Source organism: Beauveria bassiana, assembly GCF_000280675.1.
Source record: "Beauveria bassiana ARSEF 2860 unplaced genomic scaffold BBA_S00034, whole genome shotgun sequence".
Taxonomy (NCBI): Eukaryota; Fungi; Ascomycota; class Sordariomycetes; order Hypocreales; family Cordycipitaceae; genus Beauveria; species Beauveria bassiana.
The window spans coordinates 196,830-217,589 of NW_007930869.1; the positions used below are offsets into that span (position 1 = coordinate 196,830).

At 51.0% G+C, this 20,760-nt stretch overlaps 7 protein-coding genes across 7 annotated transcripts; 3 read left to right on the top strand and 4 right to left on the bottom strand.

The window, feature by feature from the left end:
• Positions 1-320: 320 nt before the first annotated feature.
• Positions 321-569, bottom strand: BBA_08407 (uncharacterized protein; the record flags this gene model as incomplete). The annotated part of the gene is made up of 1 exon (XM_008603504.1): positions 321-569. The coding sequence occupies one exon, from the start codon at positions 567-569 to the stop codon at positions 321-323; it is 249 nt and encodes an 82-aa protein (XP_008601726.1).
• A 1,420-nt stretch (positions 570-1,989) lies between these two features.
• Positions 1,990-3,865, bottom strand: BBA_08408 (uncharacterized protein; the record flags this gene model as incomplete). The annotated part of the gene is made up of 4 exons (XM_008603505.1): positions 1,990-2,911; positions 2,962-3,173; positions 3,285-3,564; positions 3,684-3,865. The coding sequence occupies 4 exons, from the start codon at positions 3,863-3,865 to the stop codon at positions 1,990-1,992; spliced, it is 1,596 nt and encodes a 531-aa protein (XP_008601727.1).
• A 1,570-nt stretch (positions 3,866-5,435) lies between these two features.
• Positions 5,436-7,265, top strand: BBA_08409 (uncharacterized protein; the record flags this gene model as incomplete). The annotated part of the gene is made up of 3 exons (XM_008603506.1): positions 5,436-5,789; positions 5,840-5,951; positions 6,001-7,265. The coding sequence occupies 3 exons, from the start codon at positions 5,436-5,438 to the stop codon at positions 7,263-7,265; spliced, it is 1,731 nt and encodes a 576-aa protein (XP_008601728.1).
• A 347-nt stretch (positions 7,266-7,612) lies between these two features.
• Positions 7,613-9,535, bottom strand: BBA_08410 (ppic-type ppiase domain-containing protein; the record flags this gene model as incomplete). Its single annotated transcript, XM_008603507.1, has 4 exons — positions 7,613-7,622; positions 7,695-7,951; positions 8,046-8,309; positions 9,518-9,535. The coding sequence occupies 4 exons, from the start codon at positions 9,533-9,535 to the stop codon at positions 7,613-7,615; spliced, it is 549 nt and encodes a 182-aa protein (XP_008601729.1).
• A 131-nt stretch (positions 9,536-9,666) lies between these two features.
• BBA_08411 (RNA polymerase M/15 kDa subunit) lies at positions 9,667-10,263 on the top strand (the record flags this gene model as incomplete). The annotated part of the gene is made up of 1 exon (XM_008603508.1): positions 9,667-10,263. One exon carries the CDS (start codon positions 9,667-9,669, stop codon positions 10,261-10,263), a length of 597 nt encoding a protein of 198 aa, XP_008601730.1.
• Positions 10,264-11,137: 874 nt separating this feature from the next.
• On the bottom strand, positions 11,138-11,678 carry BBA_08412 (ribosomal protein L14; the record flags this gene model as incomplete). The annotated part of the gene is made up of 3 exons (XM_008603509.1): positions 11,138-11,433; positions 11,518-11,602; positions 11,664-11,678. The coding sequence occupies 3 exons, from the start codon at positions 11,676-11,678 to the stop codon at positions 11,138-11,140; spliced, it is 396 nt and encodes a 131-aa protein (XP_008601731.1).
• A 1,572-nt stretch (positions 11,679-13,250) lies between these two features.
• BBA_08413 (histone-lysine N-methyltransferase set9) lies at positions 13,251-15,179 on the top strand (the record flags this gene model as incomplete). Its single annotated transcript, XM_008603510.1, has 2 exons — positions 13,251-13,346; positions 13,392-15,179. 2 exons carry the CDS (start codon positions 13,251-13,253, stop codon positions 15,177-15,179), a joined length of 1,884 nt encoding a protein of 627 aa, XP_008601732.1.
• Positions 15,180-20,760: the final 5,581 nt, after the last annotated feature.

Consider the following 20,760-nt stretch of genomic DNA (forward strand, 5'->3'; position numbering starts at 1 on the left):
ATATTAATGCAGTTTGCTTGCTTGGGAGCACGGCGGCATCGAAGTTTGCTCAGAACAATCTCAGATATTTTTTTTCAAGATATTTTTTGCAATGAAATTCTCAAAATGACAACTAAAGGCACTCTCAATGCAGAAGCGAAGAGCATAAAATATCTAAACGAGCGGTCAGCAACAAATTTAGTCAGATTTGCCTGGGCCGCCACCAGAACTTGTTGAATCGTTTCATTTATTGCCCAACCAGTTTTCAACGCGGATTAATCACAATGTAGCGCTTGCGTTTCACCGATGCCTCAACCGGTGCTTCGAAATCGTCTAGTGCCTCAAAAATTCTCTGGCGCCTCGATGTCCCCCGGTGGCTCGAAATGCTCCGGGTCTGCAAGAGCAGACGATACGGCGGCTCCAGACAAGGCCGCCATGTGTAGACAGCGCCATTGAAGATTGATAAGCGGTGTCATGTTCATGGCTTCCGAATCATGCAGGTGCAGCTGTGTGGTGATTTGTGTGCCATTTTCGTGTCGATATGTCGTCTTGCCAGATGTAGGCTCACCTAGAACGCTGTTCTCCGCCATCGCGGCAAGGTTTTGCCGATTCAGCTCGAACTTGTCATTTCGGACTCTACTTTCTAATATTGAGAGAATGCAGGTTCAATGTGAGGCGATAATCACTGAGATTATCAGTACCGTCACCAGAAAAGTCGTCCACCTTGACACGCTATTTCAGCCCAAGACCATGCCAACTGGAGATTTTCGCTCACGGCCAGCATGTTCCACGCTTTATCGGGACTTTTCTTTCTGTAAAGAAGTTCATTAAAGTGTTCCACGTCTCCGAGATGGGCATGAAATCCGTTGGTGGATTTCCGCACTTGCAACTTCTTTTTTGCCATCGCTGTGCAAGGAAAATGGAATAATGCGATGAGCGTTCGGCCGTGGCCCCAGACTAGATACATCTCAGGTCTCTGTCAAGACAGACGTGCCTCTCGACTACATCGCGATGGATGTGGGTGGGTAATCGAGAAATGGCTTCGAAGTGCTCAACTCGTCGAAAAAGAAAAGAATGCGATGCAGATGTCTGAGCCGGATTCATCTTCTTCAGCGATGCTTTCGGCGACAACGAGACACTCGCCTTCAAAAACGGGAGACTCTTCTTTGAGAATAAGAGGTTCTTATCAAAGAACAGTAGGCTCTTATCGAAGAACAGGAGACTTTCAACATATCCGTCTCTTTTTGGCGTCGCAGCTTGCCACTCTGGTAAAAAAAAATGACATTGCTCTTCACATCTTGCCAGATCCTCTTCAAGCTGCGCGACCTCTCCATACCATATCTTACGTTTCGTAGGCTTCGTATACCCATCTACAGACAGAAAAGCATCCGGCATTCTCGTCATTTCGTAGCCCCTCTTTAGCATTCATTTTGCCCTGGTCGAAGTGCTGCTGAACAAGCTTCATAAACGCTAGGCGTTCATCGAGCTCGTCGTTGAAGACGATGCCAGCATGGACATCTTTGTTGGGTCGCTTGGGTTGGAAGTGTTATGTATAGGGTATTGTAAATTCAATTTTGGATGGGGGCCATGGCTGGGGTTGTCTACTGTTGAAGACACAATGTTATTTGAGCAATGTTATTTGAACCAAGGACAATGTGGTGAAAAGGGCCGAGGCAGGGCGTAAAAGTAGAGCTAGTCTCGAATATTTTTCTATTTCATTGTCATGAGGAGGAGGCTGGGTTGATGGCTGTCAAGAAGCACGATATCAAAGAAGAGTCCTGAATATTTTCCTTTTCCATTGTGATGATGAGGGAGGCTGAGTTGGTGGCTGTCAAGAAGCACGGCATAAAAGTAGAGATGGTCCTGAATATTCTCCATTTCCAAAGTGATGATGAGGAGGCTGAGTTGGTGGCGCTAAAGGCAAAGTCTAGGCTCTTCGGCAGGCAGAAAAAGGACAACACTTTGACTTGATATACAGTATATGCTGTTAGTATCGTTAACCAACTTCCTTCACCGCGCCCATCGCTCGATAAACTCATCCCGCTTCAAGCTGCCCCATCCCATCTTTTGACTCTCAAACCAGCCCAGCTTGTCCTTTGCCTTGGCCACTTCTTGCGCCAGCACGTCTATCGACTGCTCGATGCCCGGATCCGCCAGCGCCACCGTGCCAAACGCCGTATCGGCGAGGACGCTGTCCCAATGGAGCTGAACGGCGCGCTGGGCGTCGTCAAGGCGTTCCGCCGTCGCAGCTTCAAACTCGTCTTGTGCGCTGCGCGCCGCGACGCTGCTTTTACTGCGACGCTCGCGAACGAGGCGCGAGAGGGCGGTAATTTGTGATGTGGCGCCGCTGGTGTCGCCATAGGCGTCCATGGGCAAGGCAAGAGACTGCATGAGGCTGTCGAGGGCGGTGAGGTGAGGGGTGCCAGAGGAGCGGCGACGATGCGTCATGTCACGCGAATGGCGCTTGGTTCTTGTGGGTGGCTTGATCGGGGAGGGTGCTTCGATGGAGTTTGTTGGCTGAGGGTCCGGGGCAGGAACCTCGGCCGCCATTTCGTCTTTGGCGGTAGCAACGACGCGGTTGACAGCGGCGTGGTGAGCATTATATAGTTCTGTATGCGTATGAAGCGCATTGATGCGACTGAGAAGATAGTCGAAGCATTGGTTCATGTATGTGAGGGAGGAGGCTGTTTTCCGCAGGCTCTGGCCGCTGCGGGAGGCGATGGAGCGGAGTGCGGGCTCTAGATGCTGCTGCTCAACAGACATTTGCGCAACAGGCAGGATCTCCGAGTAGAGAGATTCGAGTTCTACCTGCAGTGCCTCGACCTCGTCGGGGTTGGCGCTGGTGTCTCGTGATTGCTGCGCTGTCGCGAGGGCAGTCAAGTACGTTGTGTCGAGACGTGTCCTGATTGTCTCGACTGTGATTTTGATCAACCTAGAAACCATGAGCAGATTGCTTCGTAAGATGAGAACTGTTTGGCCCACCGTAAACATGTCTCTCGCAACTTGTCTGTGGATTTGGCTTCCTCCGGGTCTGGCTCGCTCAACTCCCAGCCCAGCTTCTGGAGGCTCGTCAACAGGGCATCATCTGACTTGAGAACCACGTCGAGGGCCTGGTGCAACGAGGTCACGTTTGGATCGCTGTCGTGCTTGAGCTCGGCGATGCGAAACTCGAGGCCATGTGCAATCTCAGTAATCTACACCGAAAGCAGCACATGTCAGCGTAGTTTTTTTGAGGAATCAGTCGTCGGTGACACCGAGGCAAACTGTTTTCGTGGGGTATAGGGAGAATATCAGCCCATCATTACCTCTGAAGAAATTCGTACGCGCTCAGAGTCAGACTTGCGCTGCCGGGACGTCTCGAGCTCGCGCCGCTTGGCCACGGCGTCAGCACGATTCGCTACCAGACGCTGCCAGGCGTCCCGCTGGTGACGCAAGGTTTCAGCTTGCTTGTTAATGGACTCGGTTGAGAGCCTGAGGTCATCAATAGCGGCTCTGACGTCGTCTTGGCGCAAGGGGCGCATCTCAGACAGGTCATACAGCTCGGCGAGGCGGTCCACCTGACCGCTCTTATCGAGCGCATCGTAGCTAGAGATTCAGGGCGTCGTACGTTAGCGATTGTGATTTTAGCAGTGAAAAGCGAAGCAAAAAAATTCGTGGACCGCGACTAATATTCTCCGCTTTGGCAGGATCGTTGAATGACGTACAGTGACAGCTCGTCGACCGTAAGCAGGTTATCGGAGGTGAGGTTGGACGCGGCCCAGCGAGCCAGATCGGCGCCGTGGGGGTCATCGTAGAGGGCAGCACGAATCTCGTCAGGGCCGACGCTGAGGTTGTGCGAGGCGGCCACCTCGACCAGTAGCGACTCTGCCTCGAATCGGTCGTCCATTCCTGTTGTCTAGTCCTGACGTCTACAGCTGTTGGACGCGTTGGGCGTCGAATAAAGCGTCAAAGGGGACGTGCTGGTGGTGCACGGCGACTACTAGGGAGCGCCTCTGCTTCTGCTGTTCCTGAAAATAATTTCCGGCGGTTTTTCGGCACTTTGTTTTGCATAGGTAGGTATGCTTCTGTTGCCGCTGTTCCTGCAGATGGTGCGGCGGCGTCTGGCTGTCTCTGTCCTATGTTTGGACAGCAAGGCGCGCTCTCCTGCGCATCGACCCCTGGACTGCTGTTCAACACAGCACAGGTGCTTGGATGCAGGAACCAGGTACAAAGATGAGAGATGGTTTGCGCTGTACCTGTGAAAGTCTAGCGTAACAAGTGGTCGATGGGAGACGAAACATTCTGGCAAAATGCAAGGGGGAAACAGGTGGTAGGTAGTAGGACGAACGGCTTCGTCGTCCTGCTTTGGTGGATGGTGGGGCTTTTGGCCAGCAAGAGCCGGGCGACGGACAGAGGCAGGACGACAAAGATGTGAGAGGGCAATAATGGACATGTTATCAATTTAATCTTGCATTCGCATCCCCATTGATTTTTTCTTATTAAACGATTATGTTCTTCAGCCAACAAAGATGGATCTGCAAGGCATTAGCCCGGGCCAAACTTTTGCAGCGGGTTACCGATGCGGCTGGTAATAGAAGCATTGTTTGCTACCTAATCTACCCGACAACACATGCATGTTAATACCACTCTGAGCAGTCACTTAGTCGCACGAACGGGCCAAGGAATGCTGCATATTCTGTTGTGGAAATACGCATCTTTTCCCTTCCTTCATTCTAGAATCTAATTGACCGAAACTCGTAAGCCCTGTCATTGTGACGTCCCATATTCGACCATATGCCTTCACAGCATTGTGGTGCATCCCAGAAAAAGTATCTCATAAGTCTCGATCAAGTACAGTAGATATCGACGCGGATCGATCTATCCCCTCTACTAGCTTACCACTGAGATCCACAGACTGATACTAGACAAAATCAGCCATGCCGAGAGGTACAACTCGCCAACCCCCGAGAAGCTGGCAAACGTATTCGCAACCAAACAGGCAACAATAGCGATTCTTTGTCTTCCTCTGCCTCTACCCTCGCCGACGGATCCATGGCTCACCGACCTACTTCACTTGTTTCTTGCGACATCAGACCGGTCCGCTCTCGGCCCTTCCCCTCCATCATGGTGAAGAATTTAAATACTGCACGGCTTGATGCCAATTTTTCAGTCATGCTCTCGCCCTCCCTCTTATCTTTGCTCCTCCATCTTACCCTGAAACAAAAAGTACGCTCGTCCTTGCTTCTGCGCAAGTTCTCTACGTATTGACGTGTATGATACATTCATCCGACTGCCTCTCGGGTGTGTCAACGGCTCGTGTGCGACTTGAAACGCTTTCCAGCGGGCAACTGACAATTACTGGCATCGATAGAGTACAAGACAATTCTTTGTTGCCCTCAGTTAAGCCTTTTGCACTTTTCATTGTTCGAATTAGAGTTTGGTGTCTTGCTCAAAAAAAAAAAAAAAACGCCACCATCATGCGTTCCTGCCTACCCTCGCCTCGGCTGTTCGCTCGCCTACGTGAGCAAATCTGGCGAAACCAGCACGACAACTTGACATCTTCTTCTACCGATATGGAAGTTACAAAAAACTTCATAGTCAGAGACAGAAGACTCAAGATGTGGCATGGTTTCTGCGGCATCTTGTTGATTGCAGTCATCTACCTCACCAGTGACTTGCTCATCTGGGGGTTAAGTCGGGCTCTTGCACCAGCAAATGCCGAATTCCTCTCCTCCGTCTTAGGTATGCTACTTGTTTTCGTCGCTATGATGATTCTATACGCCATCATACCCAGCTTGGACGGGTTTTACGAAAAGCATCTCAAAGCCAAGGTATGATTCATCCATTTCTTCCCTTCTAATCGAGTCTAACGCCAGCTTAGGTCGACTTTATCAACCGGCATATGGGTGCAGCTTTTGCAATACCCATGGTAATGGTGGCAGGAGACTCCAAGATGCCCCTCAAGACCATTGCCTTGGTGATCGGGGTTTTCGGTAAGCCCTGCCGTTTTGTTTCTCTCACTTTCAAGCTGACATTGCGCAGTGGCGAATTCGCTCGTGGGATGGACTATCGTCTTTCTGGTAGCCAAATTGACACATTTCATCACCAAGAGGACTGTTCAATTACTTCGTCCGGCTGCCCGAACGGATGCCGGTTTTCGAATGGTTGAAAAGACCTCCAGCCGCAACATAGTCGCGCAGCAGCACTCTGATAGCTTCACGAGCAGCGATTACTGCGAAGCTGCTTCTCTGCGCCAGTCTCTAATTTGGTATTGGATTTGTGAATTATGGCCCGTCGCTCTCTCGCTGCTGGCCGGAATCACCGTTGGCTTGCCCATCGCCGTTGCTGTTGGGGATCCTCGAATTGCTGACGGCTGCGCCCTTTGGTTTTTTTGGATCGGTTCAGTCACTCTACAACGGGTTATGAAGCAACAAGCAAAGAATCACGAAAGAGCACCTAGAACTCTTGGAATTCTGGCCACGCTAGCCAACCCAGTCATGTTTACAATTCTCCTCATGATGGCCTACACCCGCGCAAAGGCATATTCCATGTCGATCAACATCTCCGAGGTCCTCTACAAGCTCAGTAGCGGACTCCAGCTATACACAGTGTGGTCTCTTGGCGCCGAACAGAGCCCTGAATCTGGGCATCATTGGTTTGGTGCCGGCGATGCTGCACTGTCCATGCTTGGCTGCGGCTTCGTCGTCTGGGGCTTCAAGCTCTTTGAGTGCCGCCGCCAGCTTTTCAGCGCTTCCGGCATCGTTACCATCTTTGTGAGCTTGGTTGTTGCCGTTGGTAATGTGTTCTTGGGCACTTACGCAGGATTGCTCATGGGCCTCGATCGACCAGAGGCCCTAGCCTGCGCAGCCCGAATGACGACGTTGGCTTTGGCCATCCCAGCCATGAAGAATGTCGGGGGTAATACAAGCCTCACCGTCGCGCTCATGATAACCAACGGCATCCTCGGCCAGCTTGTTTACCCTCAATCTCTCGACGGCACGAAGGCTGGCCACAACCAGCTGAAGCGCAAGACGTCGACGGATAGCTGCGAGTCCACCGAGACAGTCATGCTGAGCCCCGCCGTCTTGCCGGCAGATGAGGGCGACGACCAAGTGGACAGCACCGACACTGTTGCCGCGGGTATTGCCATTGGCATCAACGGCGCAGCCATGGGCGTGGCGTACCTGTACGAGCACAAGTCCCGCTCCGCCCCGTATGCTGCGCTCGCTATGACCACGTACAGCGTCGCGACAGTTATATTCATCGCGATTCAACCCTTTAAGGATGCGCTGCTGAGGTTGGAGTAACACGGGAGAGATATTCACGTGTGGGGGCCAACATGGAGCATTGGCGTAAAGGGCAGTCGGTGTACATATAATTTGATTTTGACAAAGGGAACATGGAGAAGGGATCCAGACAATGAGGGCCACGCTGCTGGCAAGCCCGACGCGCGAGGATACATGAGTATGCATGAGATTCAAAAGGAAGGAATTTGGATAGATCTGGTAGATGGAGGCATATATTGCAAATGATCAAACATGCACCAGTATTAACGTTGGTCACGGTGCTTGGTCGGGACATGGCTTGGACTGGACCAAAGCGCCACAGTTCATTGTCGTCGCATTCGTGGATTGGAGCTAGTCATTATGTAGGATTACTCGAGTCTGTGCTGGTTAGCCGAATGCCAAACTACCCGTAAACCAAATTACTCGTAAAAGAGCTTAGAATCAGCCTACCTTTCAATCAAGTGCAACCCGCTGGCCGTCTCGACAATAGAGCTCATCTCGCCGGGCTTGAGAGCAAACGAGGCATCCTCAAACTCCTTTTGCATCTCGCCGCGACCGAAGTAGCCGAGATCGCCGCGCTTGCGCGCCGAGGAGCAGTCCGACTCGGTCGGCGCTAGGTCGCCGAGGGTGACTGCGCCAGAACGAATCTTTTGCTCATGAGCTTTAATGATGTCCATGGCCTCGTCTTTGGAGCGGGTAATATCAGCCTGTATTTCGTTAATATACCAACGCGCTCTCTCCCGTGTGGACCGAGAAGGAGCAGAAGAGTGAAAAGACAAAAGAAGGGAAATGTAGCCGCACCTCTCTCCAGCTGCTGGGCCGCCTGCTGTCGCGGTGCTTGACGAGCAGGTGAGCAGCGCGAATCTTACCCTCCGGGACGCCCGGGACGGCGCCGGGCCGCTGACCGGCGCTGTGGTGGGTGGCCATATAGTGCTTGAGCTTGTCGCTGTCGGTGCCGGCGGGGGGCTCCCACCGCGACACCATGTCGGCGGCGTTGAAGTAGTAGGGCAGGCCCTTGGAGTTGGAGTGGCGCACTTCCCAGTTGGGGGGAAGACCGGTGTCAGCCTAGCAGCGCATCATAATTAGCAGGGGTGTCTTTGACCGTTTCTTTCTTGGCCGTTTTTCTCTCTCTTTGCAGAGAGTTTGAAATAAAGAAAGTGAGTGTGAGAGAGAGAGGGACTCGCGGTGGACGCGCGCCATGTCATTGAGGGGTTGGTGCGTACCATGATGAAGGGGTCGTGTGACGAGTGACGGAGACTTGAAAGCTGCAGAAGAAAAAAAATTGAGGCAATGGCAATTCCAATGGTACGTTAATGGATGAAATATAAGATCGAGACGATGAAGCAAAGGAAAAAGCGAGTCGTGACGGTTGAGAATCTGTTGGCGCAGAAGTCGAAGGAAGAGGAAAAGGCTATTTTTTTTCCCTTTGCGCGCGCGAGCTGAAATGACGTCTGTCAGCAACCGCAGTGGAAGAAGCAGAGCAAGGTTTCGCCAGAGGACGAGGGAGGGAAGGATTCAGGTGGTGGTTTACCCCACGTTTCCAGCGGCGGGGATTTGGCAGCTTGCTTTGGCAGACGCTCATTGGGTGGTTTTACGGAAAAAGGGCAGTGTCTTTGCTGGCCCAGCAACAACCTGTGGCAAAAAGGCCAGTGAGCATTCGAATGCGACAGGTTCCCGAGTGACGTAGAATTGTATCCTATAGTTTTTTTTCAGAGTATCGGTTATCCGCATGACGTCTTGCAGATGTAGACGCAACGCTGTTGCGGAACCGGCATTGTGCGTCGTGCATGGACTAATCGGCAGTTGGTGTGGCTAGCTCCTGTGGCTGGTGAACCTTCCCTTGCTCTTGCCAAAGTCGTCAACCCACTCAACCACTGTAGTCGCTCCAAGTCCCCTGATTTTCAGTACCCGCATCAGCGCATGTCCATTGGCTGCAGCTGAGTCACAGCGCTGCCACACTGAATCACCACAGAGTTCAAACGCCTTGTACGCCTTTCAGCCACTACACGTGTACCTAATAAGGTAGAGCAGCCCTCTCATAGGTAAATGGCTTCACATCGAACAACCAGAACCTCGACCCGGGCTTTCTTTTTGACATGAAATCAAGCACTGAATTCCATTTTCAAGAAAGACGCACCATTTTCTTTTCTATTTTCTTGCCATATCTTTCCGCCGCTTTGTTACACTATTTCGTCTAGCTTTTCTGCCCAAGTCTGCACTTGTAGACACAGCCGCTGACTCATTTCTGTGGCAAAACGCGGCGCAAAACCTACCCACCTTTGCGCGACCATTTCTCTACAGCCATTTCACGCTTCGAATATATTAAGCTCGCCATCTGCGAATTTTACCCTCCTGCGCTTTCCACTATTCATCAGCATCAAGGTAGTTTTCTCTCGAAATTCCAGCATATAGTTCCGACACAATGGCTACACCACAGTCCACGACGTCGTACCAAGGCGAGGCCGCCGGCGAGGGCAAGCAACTCGAGCAAATCACGTTTCGCTTCTGCTCCGAGTGCTCCAATATGCTGTACCCCAAGGAGGACGAGGAGGCGCACAAGCTGCAATTTACCTGCCGCACCTGCCAGTACACCGAGGAGGCGCGCTCTACGTGCGTCTTCCGCAACATTCTCAACAACTCGGCCGGCGAGACGGCCGGCGTCACCCAAGACGTCGGCGCAGACCCCACGGTTAGTGACTACAACCTCCAACTCTGTCTTCACTGCGGCGTGGCCATCTGCTGCAGCAGATGCGGCGCCGCGAGCCCCGACGTAAACGAGGTGGTGAAGCGCGCACGCGCTGCCAGCGATGGGGACGCGGATTACATGGAGGTGTTTGCTACGAATTTGGCCTGGACCGAGGCGGATCTTTTTGATGAGTTTGGAGACGAGACCACCATCGATTTTACGCATGGCTTCTGGGCCGACAACAATGTCGATCTGGGGCATGGTTCCCCTGCGGAAGGCACGGACTCGGCATCCGCAGGGAGCGAATTCTCCTCTGAGACGACAACCGGCTGACGCCAACCACCACACACACAAACGCCTTTTGCCGATTTACCTTGTTCGAATGATTTTCTGTTGGAACGTTTTGTCACTTCACTCTCCGGGTACTGCCCTGCTTTTTCTCACTGCACAGTTCACGCAAGCCTTCATTTTTTTTATGGAAATCGGCTGGCTAACTGGATTCAACCACGCTATAGCTTCCTCGCTCCAACAAGACATGCCCTCGTTGCAATCACGAGGAGGCCGTCTTTTTCCAGTCTCAGCAGCGAAGCGCCGAGACTGGCATGGTAAGCGAACGCTCCCCGTCATGGCTTTTGCATCTTGATGGAGATTTCTGGTGTTGACACTGTCGAAAAGAAACTGTTCTACGTCTGCTGCCTTTGCGGCCACATTTACACTTAGCAGTGTCCTTTTGCCTTGATATACGATTCTTTGCGCGAGATACCCAGAAAAGAAGACAGCGGAAAAGGCCGTGGTGAGATGAAAAGTAAGCTTGGGGGTTTGTTATTATGATATTTGACAGTTGTCGGAGTTGTCGGAGTTTTGGTATTTTGGTATTTTGGTATTTTTGGGAAAGAAACTCTGTAGGCAAGATAGTTGCATTGACCGTCGCTTAATCTGGAATCATGATACATGTTATATGAACATAGTACGTTAATTGTTTTATTTTCTCGTGCTTTTGGGCACTCGTCGTAGACACATATCACGTTTGAAGTTGCATTCACACTGTAGAAATAAGAGTAGAGTAAAATCATGATTGCCGAGTCTGGCCAGTCACAGCCAGCCATCTTCTTCTAAACGCCGCGCAGAAATGCTCATGTGTAATTGTACAGTATTTTGATCCCAATGTTCTACAATCGATCATTCATCCCCTTTCCCTCGAGGTGCATCACGCCTGCATCGGGGCCATGGAGAGAATCTTGCTCCACTTCTTGCGCTTGAGCTCTGCGCCGACGACGCCGTTGATGCGGGAGCCGACGGGGTCACCGGCCTTGTTGAGCAGGACGCAGGCGTTATCGGCGAAGCGGACGACGGAGCCGTCGCGGCGCTGGGTCGGGTACTTGGTGCGGACGACAACGGCGTGGCGCATATCGCCGCGCTTGACCTTGGCGGCGTTGGAGACGCCCGACATGCCCGACGAGGCGGCGGCGCGGTGCTCCTGGACGACGACGACGATGCGGTCACCTGTGAGTGTTAGCTGGGGTGTTGTGGCATGGCGAGGTAGTTGTGTTGAATGGGAAGGATTGGCTGGCGAGATTTCGTGCGTACCGATGCGGGCGTGGCGCTTCTGGCCGACAACGAGGGCGCATTCGACGAGGGCGGCGCCCGAGTTGTCGATGCAGTTGAGAATTGTCTGTTGTCGTATCAGAAACTGCCCCTAGGAGGATTGGGGTTTGATTGGACTGTAAGCTTACCTTTAATTGAATCATGCTCGGCTCTGTGTGTCAGTCCGGGAGATCGGTTGAGGCGGTTCCTACGAGCTCCTAATCGAAAGCTCGGTCGCGATTTTTTTTGGCTTAGTTTTTCCGCTGTTCGTTGGCGGAGGATCACGTGCGACGTTCGAATCGTGGGGGAAAAGGGTGATGTGGTCTAACACGGGCGAGGCTGACTTCCTATACCATCATTGTTGGTTTCCTTGACCTCTTTTTTTTCAAAAGGAAAAAAATGAGCATAAGGAAGGTGAAACAAAGGATTTGAAGCTCGCAAGCCATTATCTGTTCTTGTTTTCGTCTGAACTGTTGTACCGTCTTCTTGACGACTTTGCTCGAATGTGCCCGCCTCTGCTGTCGTTATCCATGGACCGCTTTTTTACAGATTAGAGAGATTCATATTATGTCAATGCGACGGGAGACATGCTTTTCTTTTCCTGTACACATTTGCATACGTGATTTTGAGTGACTACTCTTTTTGGTGTAAAGTCTGTCATGTTTGTGATGCATTCGTCTGGTGCCATGCCTTGGTACTACGAGGTGCCCGGCTGTCGCCCAATAAGCTCGACATTGCCATTTTCACTCGCGAATGAGACGTCGAGGATTCAACATTCTACGAAATTCAAGCGATACATAAAAAGTCACACATTGGAAGGGGAAAAAAAGAAAATATGGGAGACATGTGTACCCATTCCCCCAACTGCGCCATTGCTTTGTGCTTGGCTGAATTAATCAAAGTGCACGCCACCACATAGGAAATGAATTCCAATAAAAAAGGACAATTGAGGCGCTTGTGTCGCCTTGAATTTCGATAGCCAAATTCACGGTCACGAAATCTATCCGTACCGACTTTCGCAAAGCGCGTCCAAGCCAAAGAGTTTCCAGCCACTCTATTAATTCGCTGCGCCACCAGCAAACGCCTTCCATGTATAACGACCCCGAATCTGCTTGCTGAAGGTACGGATAAATGGAGTTGAGGTTTTTGAATCAGTGGCAACGGTGCACAATTGTACATGTCGACGTTGTTTAATTAGAGAATCAAGAAAACCACCTACATATTTCGTGATACGATTGTCAGATCTTTCCCCCACGCAATTAACGTGGTCGCTGTGCCAGCGGGTTGACCAGTGCGCGACTGCGGGTCTCATCCAGCTGGTCAATGACACAAACTCACCAGCTTCCCACTTTGACCTCCCTTCCTCCCTGCTGTTGCCTCTGCTCCATGACTCTCGCGGCACCTTCTTTCCTTTTCACTGTCACACCTCGCTACGTCGCACCCGCCAGCGATCCCCTCGTACAACCACACCTTGAATAAAGCGCTTGTATAAATTCCCATTGCAATTTCCTCTTCTGCAGTCTTTTGGTTCCATTGTCTCGACCACAACCAGACGCACCTCTCGCTTCTTGTTTGTAGCCAAAGGATTCTGAACGCTCGAATTGGCCACAATTCACGACACCTGGCTTTTCCATCTTTCTCTTTCCAACCAGCCTCTGCATGCATGCTTGCGACTTTTAACACAAACCGCCCACGCACACTGAGCCTGCCGGCAAGCCGACATTCTCTGAGCGGATATGCCTCCTTTAAAGGTCACCGCCAAACGCCACGTGCTGACCCTGGCGCAACTATCTGCGTACGATGATATCCTAACAGACGCCCTCGTCGACCATGTATGTTGTATTGCCAGCTGACAACCGCAACCACTGACCTTTCAGGTGTTCTACTGGACCACGATTCCCAAGAATCGGCCCTCGTACCACCCTTCGCGCGGCGTCGTAGAAGACGCAATTGCCAGGATTCTACAAGAAGAGGTTGTCTTGAACAAGAACCCCGCCGCCGCAGAGGCAAAGCTCTTGGCCACCGACGGACTGCGCAGATTCTCCGCCGGCCTCAAAACGGACAAGGAGAGGGAGGACTTTCGCCGCCATCTACGACGCTACATCAACATTTACCTCCCCGACTGCCCATGGGAGGTGAATTCCACAAATCGATACACTATTGTCACCCACGAAGCCAGCATTACCGCACGAAGACCCATTCGCCGCAACGAGAGCATCAAGTATCTCTCTGGCATGAAGGTTCACATTACACCCGAGGAAGAAGAGTTGATCTCCAATCGCAAAAAAGACTTCAGTATCGTGGTCAGCTCCCGGAGCAAGTCCACAAGCCTCTTCATGGGTCCCGCGCGATTCGCCAACCACGACTGCGATGCAAACGCCGCCCTCATTACCACGAGTCATACTGGCATTGAAATTGTTGCTGTACGTAATATTGCGGTTGGTGAGGAAATCACAGTCACCTACGGTGATAATTACTTTGGAGAAGATAACTGCGAATGCCTCTGCAAAACATGCGAGGACGGGTTTCGAAACGGCTGGAAGGACGCCGAAGGCAAGCCACAAGTCAAGACGATGGACGAGGAGGTCAAGACGGAAACATATGTGCTTCGCAGACGACGGCGTGATGATAGCATCTGTGTTTCCTCACGCACGCCCTCTGTAACCCCAGTCATGCGCCCAAAGATTCGTAAGACTCGGACTACTTCGAGACTGCGGGTCGACGACGCATTAGCATCGCCAGCACCTTCACCCGCACCGGAGTTGACACCACGGACGGGTAAACGCACTTTTGATGCCATGGCTACGCCTCCCGTCACGCCATCCAAGAAGCCGAAGCAAATTGTTGAGCTCGTCGACGCTGCACGCGATGCCTCGCGCGGTAGCTCGGTTAGCGACAGCATTAACTCAAGCCAGGACGGTCCTCTCGAAACCGACGTCTCATCGCCAGAGCCCACGCCTGAAAATATTAGCTCAGTAGCCGACATCCCTTCGCCAGAACCCTCACAAGGAGCTCCATCTCCGCAAAAGGCGGACCCTGATGATACATGTATCTCTGTCGTTGTCCTACCCAGTGTGGACGATGCTCTAGAAAGCATTACAGTAAGCATTGAGCCTGTGGACGATGCAGACAAGGCAGTCGTGGGAGTCACTTCGAAGCGCAAGTACCAACGCAAGGTGTACCGGGAGCAAACGCCACCTGCAAGAACAAGAACGCCTGGTGACTATGTGCTCACACCACTTTTGCTTTCGGAGCCTGCAATGGCCTGGGTTCAATGCGGCATGTGTAGCACACCATTTGTGCAGCAAAACGCCTATTTCACGCGCGCATCTTGCCCACGTTGCGAGAGACACTCCAAAGTGTATGGCTACATGTGGCCAAAGACGGACAAGGAGGGCTCTTGGGACAAGGAAGAGCGCGTGCTAGACCATCGGACAGTTCACCGATTCCTGGATTCGTATGAGGAGAAGCGAGCCCGCGGGCGCAAAGCCGGACCCCCGCCACAGGAGGTGGAAGAAGAGGTGGAGTCGCGCGGCCGTAGTCTGAAGCGCAAGTCGGTGACCAAGCCGGCGGTAAAGGCCAAGACTGGGTCGAGAGCAGACAGTGGTATTCGGCGAAGTGGCCGCGCTCGGACAGTGAGCAGGAAGCTAGTTGGCGAATGCTAAAAGGAAGCTAGCTGGTGACTGGTAGGCTAACGGGGTGAGCAGACGGCAGGCAAATCGGAGCGAGGCACGACGAGGAGGATAAAGAGTAAAGGTGACGAGTTTTGGTTCTAATATGTACAGCGAGCGGATGAAGTTGAGCTTAGCAATGGCTACCATGTAAATATAGCATTTGAGTACTGTAAGGTGAATGAAGTTGTGAAATGACAAATGTCTTATGATGTGTGAATATTTGCCGCCTGTGAATGCTAACCATGTTTGCATGTCATGGGTGCGAATGAAGTATACGAACACGAGTTGGCTAGATTACAAATACAGAGCTGTCGAAGGGCGAGGTCACTTGTAATTTGGCGATTTTGAATTGATTTTAACTCACCACGACGCAGATGTCTGCGGAAGATGTGTATCCGGATCGGCCCACCATCTCGACGCTGACCCTACGTCGATCATGGCTATTGTTGGTGCGTGTATATATCTACAATGTATCTTGCAAGATGTAGATGAGTCGATTTGTCCATGTTTTTTCTTCTTGCTTTTTTGCTTTCTTGTCTGCCTCCCCCGTGTTGATTCTGGCACGTATCTTGCAATGGGTATCGTCCGACACTGACAAGCACGCATCTGCACACCCATCTCTACGCCAGCCATCAACCCCAACCCCAACTACGACGACGACGATGACGACGAATACCCCGACGACGGCGGCACCACAGCATGGATCGTCGTCCTGGGTGCCTGGTGCGCGCGCCATGCTGCCCTTCCATGGGCCTCCTCCTCAACACGCTCACGGCGGTCGAGGCTCATCTCGCCTCATCTCTCGAGCTGCGTGGCGGCGTGCCGCGTACCCGGTCAGCGTCGATATTCAGCTGCTACGCCTTTTTTTGTTTTCTGTACTTTTTGCGGCGCGCAGGTTGGGCCAGTCTTTGAACGCGCATGACGTGCGAGTGCTGCTTGTGACGGGCGCGGTGGGCATGGTGGCGGCGCTGGTTGGTCTGAGCTTTTCCACGGACGAGTCCTTTTTTTCGTTTTTTTTCTTTTCTGGCTGTGTCGACCAAAGGTCAATATTGAAAAGAGTTACGAAGAGAATGATGACGGTGGTGTCTCTCTTGGCGTGCTGGGCGGAGCATCGGCATCGTTGCTGTTTAATCCGAGCGTCGCGGTAACAGGACACTGGCTTGACAAGCGCGGCGCGCTGGCAACGGGCGTGGCCTGCACGGCGGGCGGCATTGGCGACGTCGTATTCCCGGTTCTTCCTCTACCTCTCGCCGACGCTGGGGCTCGCCTGGTCGATCCGCGTTACTGCGCTGCGGTGAGCGGTGGTGCTGGCGGTGGCGTGCGTGACGCTGCGGAAACAGCGGCAACCAGGCATCAAGACCTCCGGCAGCAGCGGCGGCGTGGGTGGTGGTGGGGGCAGATAGATGTGCAGGAGGTTTTGATAAGATGAGGATGAAGTGGTGATGGGAGAGATGTGAGATGAAGGGATACATGTGGGAATGGAGGTAGCAAAGCAGATAGACGCCAAATTAGGCCAGATTCAGACATGGTTCAGCGTATAAACCGGACCGGGTTTCCCTCAGGTCCTGCGCAGACTCGCATATGGAATAGATCATACTTTATCAAGCTGCTCCAGTTTCCCTAATGTCTTGCAAAATCCCACTTGCTAACTTGTAATGTCTTTTCCAACATTTTCCAGTAATCAATGCACAGGCATGCCTGTCATTCGGGAATACACCGCTCGCAAATTTGGACTTCACCTTGTCATCCCACCCTTCTCATCCCGCGATAATATCTGAAAAGGCCTCCTCCTGCTGGACAATTAAGTGGATTGTTGAGCCCAGGGCAAATAGATCAGTCTCCCAATTCGCCTCAAATTCGTGTTCCCGCGGGGGCAAGAAGCATCTGCACGGCTTACCGACTAGAGTGGGCCAGTAGAACCTCGCCGTTCTCCGCAGGATGACAGCCTTGAAAGTCGGCCAGCTTGGCGTCGGGGTTTTCGTCGAGCATAATGTTGGTAGGGTTGATGTTGCAGTGAATCACCCTCTTGGAATGGACGTGCACAACTGCTTTCGGCTACCTCTCTGCACCAGGTTATCCGCTGCTGGAGCAACAGTGGCATGCTTTGATTCAAGCAACAAGTCCAAGATTGGCCCATTTGTCGCATATTCGAGATACAGGCCACCATCAGTAAGGCCTTGTTGCGCAATGCTCCGATCATGGCGGCCAACTTCCGTCGAGTCGTCGACTTGACCGATGTAAGAGCTACTTCCAGAAGCTAAAACGTGGCGGATGCCATACCGAAGGTAATGGTGGTACTCAACCACCTCAAGCTCTGGCCTGGTAGAAGACATATTTGTAGTCGCCTTGGGCAGTTGGGAAAGTGTCATGGCCGTATGATGCTGTCGATGAGAGCGCATCAATCATTTCCCGAATAATCCGTACTTGGGATTTCTTCAAGCCCTGCGTAGAGTCGAATCTGGAATTACCATATCTGGGTTCCCATTTACTCGCACTTGTGCCAGTTGGGTAGGTGCATGCATATTCGTGTGGCTCCAAATAAGCTCTTTAGACGGCACTGCATGCTATAGATCAGGATGCCAGGCGACCAGCGACCCTCGTCCCAGAAACCAAACGTTGACCAGCTCCATTGATAAATTGACAGAGAAAGATGAGGGATGAGGAATCTGAACAATGTATCAAGAGGCTCAAGTTCTGGAACTGAATCTCATTGCTGAAATTTAGCAGATAATCTAAACTTCGCAAAGCGTCAGACCGCATGGCAATTGGGATGCGCTGTTGGCTTGATCCAGCTGAAGCTTCTTCTTAGATAGAGCAGCAATGTTCGCCATCTGAAGAGTAACGATGCGCCTTGTGAAGAAGCACACGCCAAATTTGCTAATCTCCTCCACTGACGCGTCACTTCACAGACATAAGAACGGCGTCCTATACTATAGCAAACTACCTATGGTTTCGTATCGGGACAGACACTCAAATCCGCATGGGTCGAGTTGGACGTCGAGTGCAGACCGCGTTTTGCCAGGATACCTTCTTTTATCTATGTCAACTATATAATATATATAGTAGAGGTTGAATTCGACCGATATAATATAATAAGTTATTTTATCTTCCAATATTTATAATAAATTATGATTTTTAACTAGTAGTTAACGTTAGAGCTTTAGCAAATTACAGTAACATAATATAGTAAAATTATATCCTGCTGATAATCGGCCGAGCTTAAACTCTAGTAGAGAACTCCATACAACGACTATCGCCACTATTCCATCTATATCTCACTGATTATTTACTGAAAGCATCTCTATCTGCCTAATACTGCTTATCGAGACATGAATAGATATCTTTGCTTATCCTATTACAATAATCAGACATATCATGTGCTGATTGTTATACGAGTAGTCTTGTCGAGTTGAAAATAGAGTCATCCATTATATGAGTGTAGCTAACTCAAGATTCAGCCCCTCGAATCCAGACAGACCTAGACCGACAGACCAAACGGGCCGATCCAGGTCTGTAGACTAATCGGTCTATTAGCCACACTAACCCGACCCCTCTACCTTAGCTAAATATTTCCAACGCGAAAATGGTTTCATTGATAAGAGAGATACTCGAAATATAGCATGACTCTATAACCCTGATAGCTAGCGCGTTTGATCGGTGAAGAATAGTATGGCCTGATGATTTCAGATTATTCTTTATGCGATAATCACCTGCATAAGCACAGCTCATCTAATTCAATGCGGGCAGTACTGCATAGTATAATGTGTAGGGATCGTTCATAATGTTCATAGCGATACGCTGCTTATTCTTACTCTTGGCCCGGGAAGGCTCCAACCCGTCCGGCGTATTATAGGCCTGATTCGTGGCCTGGAAGCACTGGCTTCCATTTCTAACTCATTCAAGGCTATAGATTCAATAAATAGTGCCTTGCCTATAAGTACCTAGTCAGTGCTTTTAGCCACCTTTTGATCTTTAATGTGAGTTTAGATTTTAGTTGGATATGCTGGTTTTTGTTTGATAATTACGCCCAACAGGCTGGCTATACATTCCGAGTCATCTTGCCAAACTATATCAGTGTAGCAGTTGGTATAACTATGTCTTTCATCCTTTGAAACGTCACGCAACAATAGAACCCGTGTAACCGGAACAGTATTCTCTTGAGTGGATACAAAAAAACCCAAGATGGCATTCGCCTTCTGTTTTACGATCCTTGGACAGTAAAACGCTCATCTATAGATTGACATGGCGTGTCTTGAACTCTATGGTCTCGTTAAAGGCCAGAGCATTATAATAGTATACATTCATATTAGCATTACCCCTTTATTCAACCTTCTCAAGTCATTCAGTAGACCACGTTATATTGAATGGCCTCGCCAGGCAATGCGGATAAATCCACAGTCCCGCAATCAGATCATTTTTAATCTAGGGCACATGTGCCGCACTGGTTATTAGATTGGTGGAACTCTATCGTAGCCACACATCATATTGCCATAGTTTGAGCGTGTAAAGTCAGTCTGTGCGATTTGTGGCTTTCTTTGGAGCTCGCAGGGTTAACTAACGCGCTGGCTGAGACCCTCGAGAGCGCGCGGAGCGCCGCCGCCGATAAGTGGACAGCGTAAATTTTTTCGTTTTTTTTTTTTTTTGACCTTGGTGCTTGCTTCCCCGACTCAGATGGAGGGCCTCTCAGGGACGCAGGTGCCGATGCAGCCCTCGTAGTAGACGCCTTGGAAGTATCGCTCGCAGTTGGGCGGCGCGGTACATGTGAAAAGTGCCGGGCATTCTTGAGTATTAGATCCTGTACCGCAGCGCATGGTACTGGGATCCTGATCGACGTGCGAATGAGGATGTTTGTTAAGAGGAAATTGCTTCGGCGCGCCCTGGGCCGCTATGTAGAGGGCGTAGAGCACCATGAAAGTTTTCACGAGCATCTTAACAAGTGTAGAAGAAAGTAACAATAAAAAAGCGACGAGTGAAAAGATACGATTTGTAGAGAAATCCTCTAGCCACATGTCTCTACTTATGTTGTTGTCAGCGAGCGGCTTGCGTGGTCTTAACCAGACTTTCTACTAATACGCGTATGATTTAGTCAACTCAAATTATAATTTTATAATAAGCATATATATATATTACAAGGCCATCGGTATACAGTTATGCCGGAGGCAAAATAGATGGGAGGCTGCTAGAATCGGATATTTGGTTGCTGAAACTGGTACTGGGCAAAATCGGCTGAGTACGTTGCCGACCTCAACCGGGGTAGATTAGACCGAAAGTCCTAGCCAGGCGGTTACACCCCCTTCTGGCGGTTACACCCCCTTGACCCCTAAGGTATGGCGGCGTTCAAGGGCGCGCAATACAGATTTATGAGAAGCTCACCACCATGTTAAAAGGGTAGAGGTAGAGTGCTTATTCTACATCAACCCTATGACTCGCAGATGTTTGATTGGCTAGCCGCCTTATCCTCTCTACTCGCTGGCACCTTCTGTGGAGTATCGCGGTATCCCAGCGTTTCGTGTCCCAGATCTATGTCAATGCCGAGTGGGTTCGGATGTACAAGCCGTGTGATCGAACATGC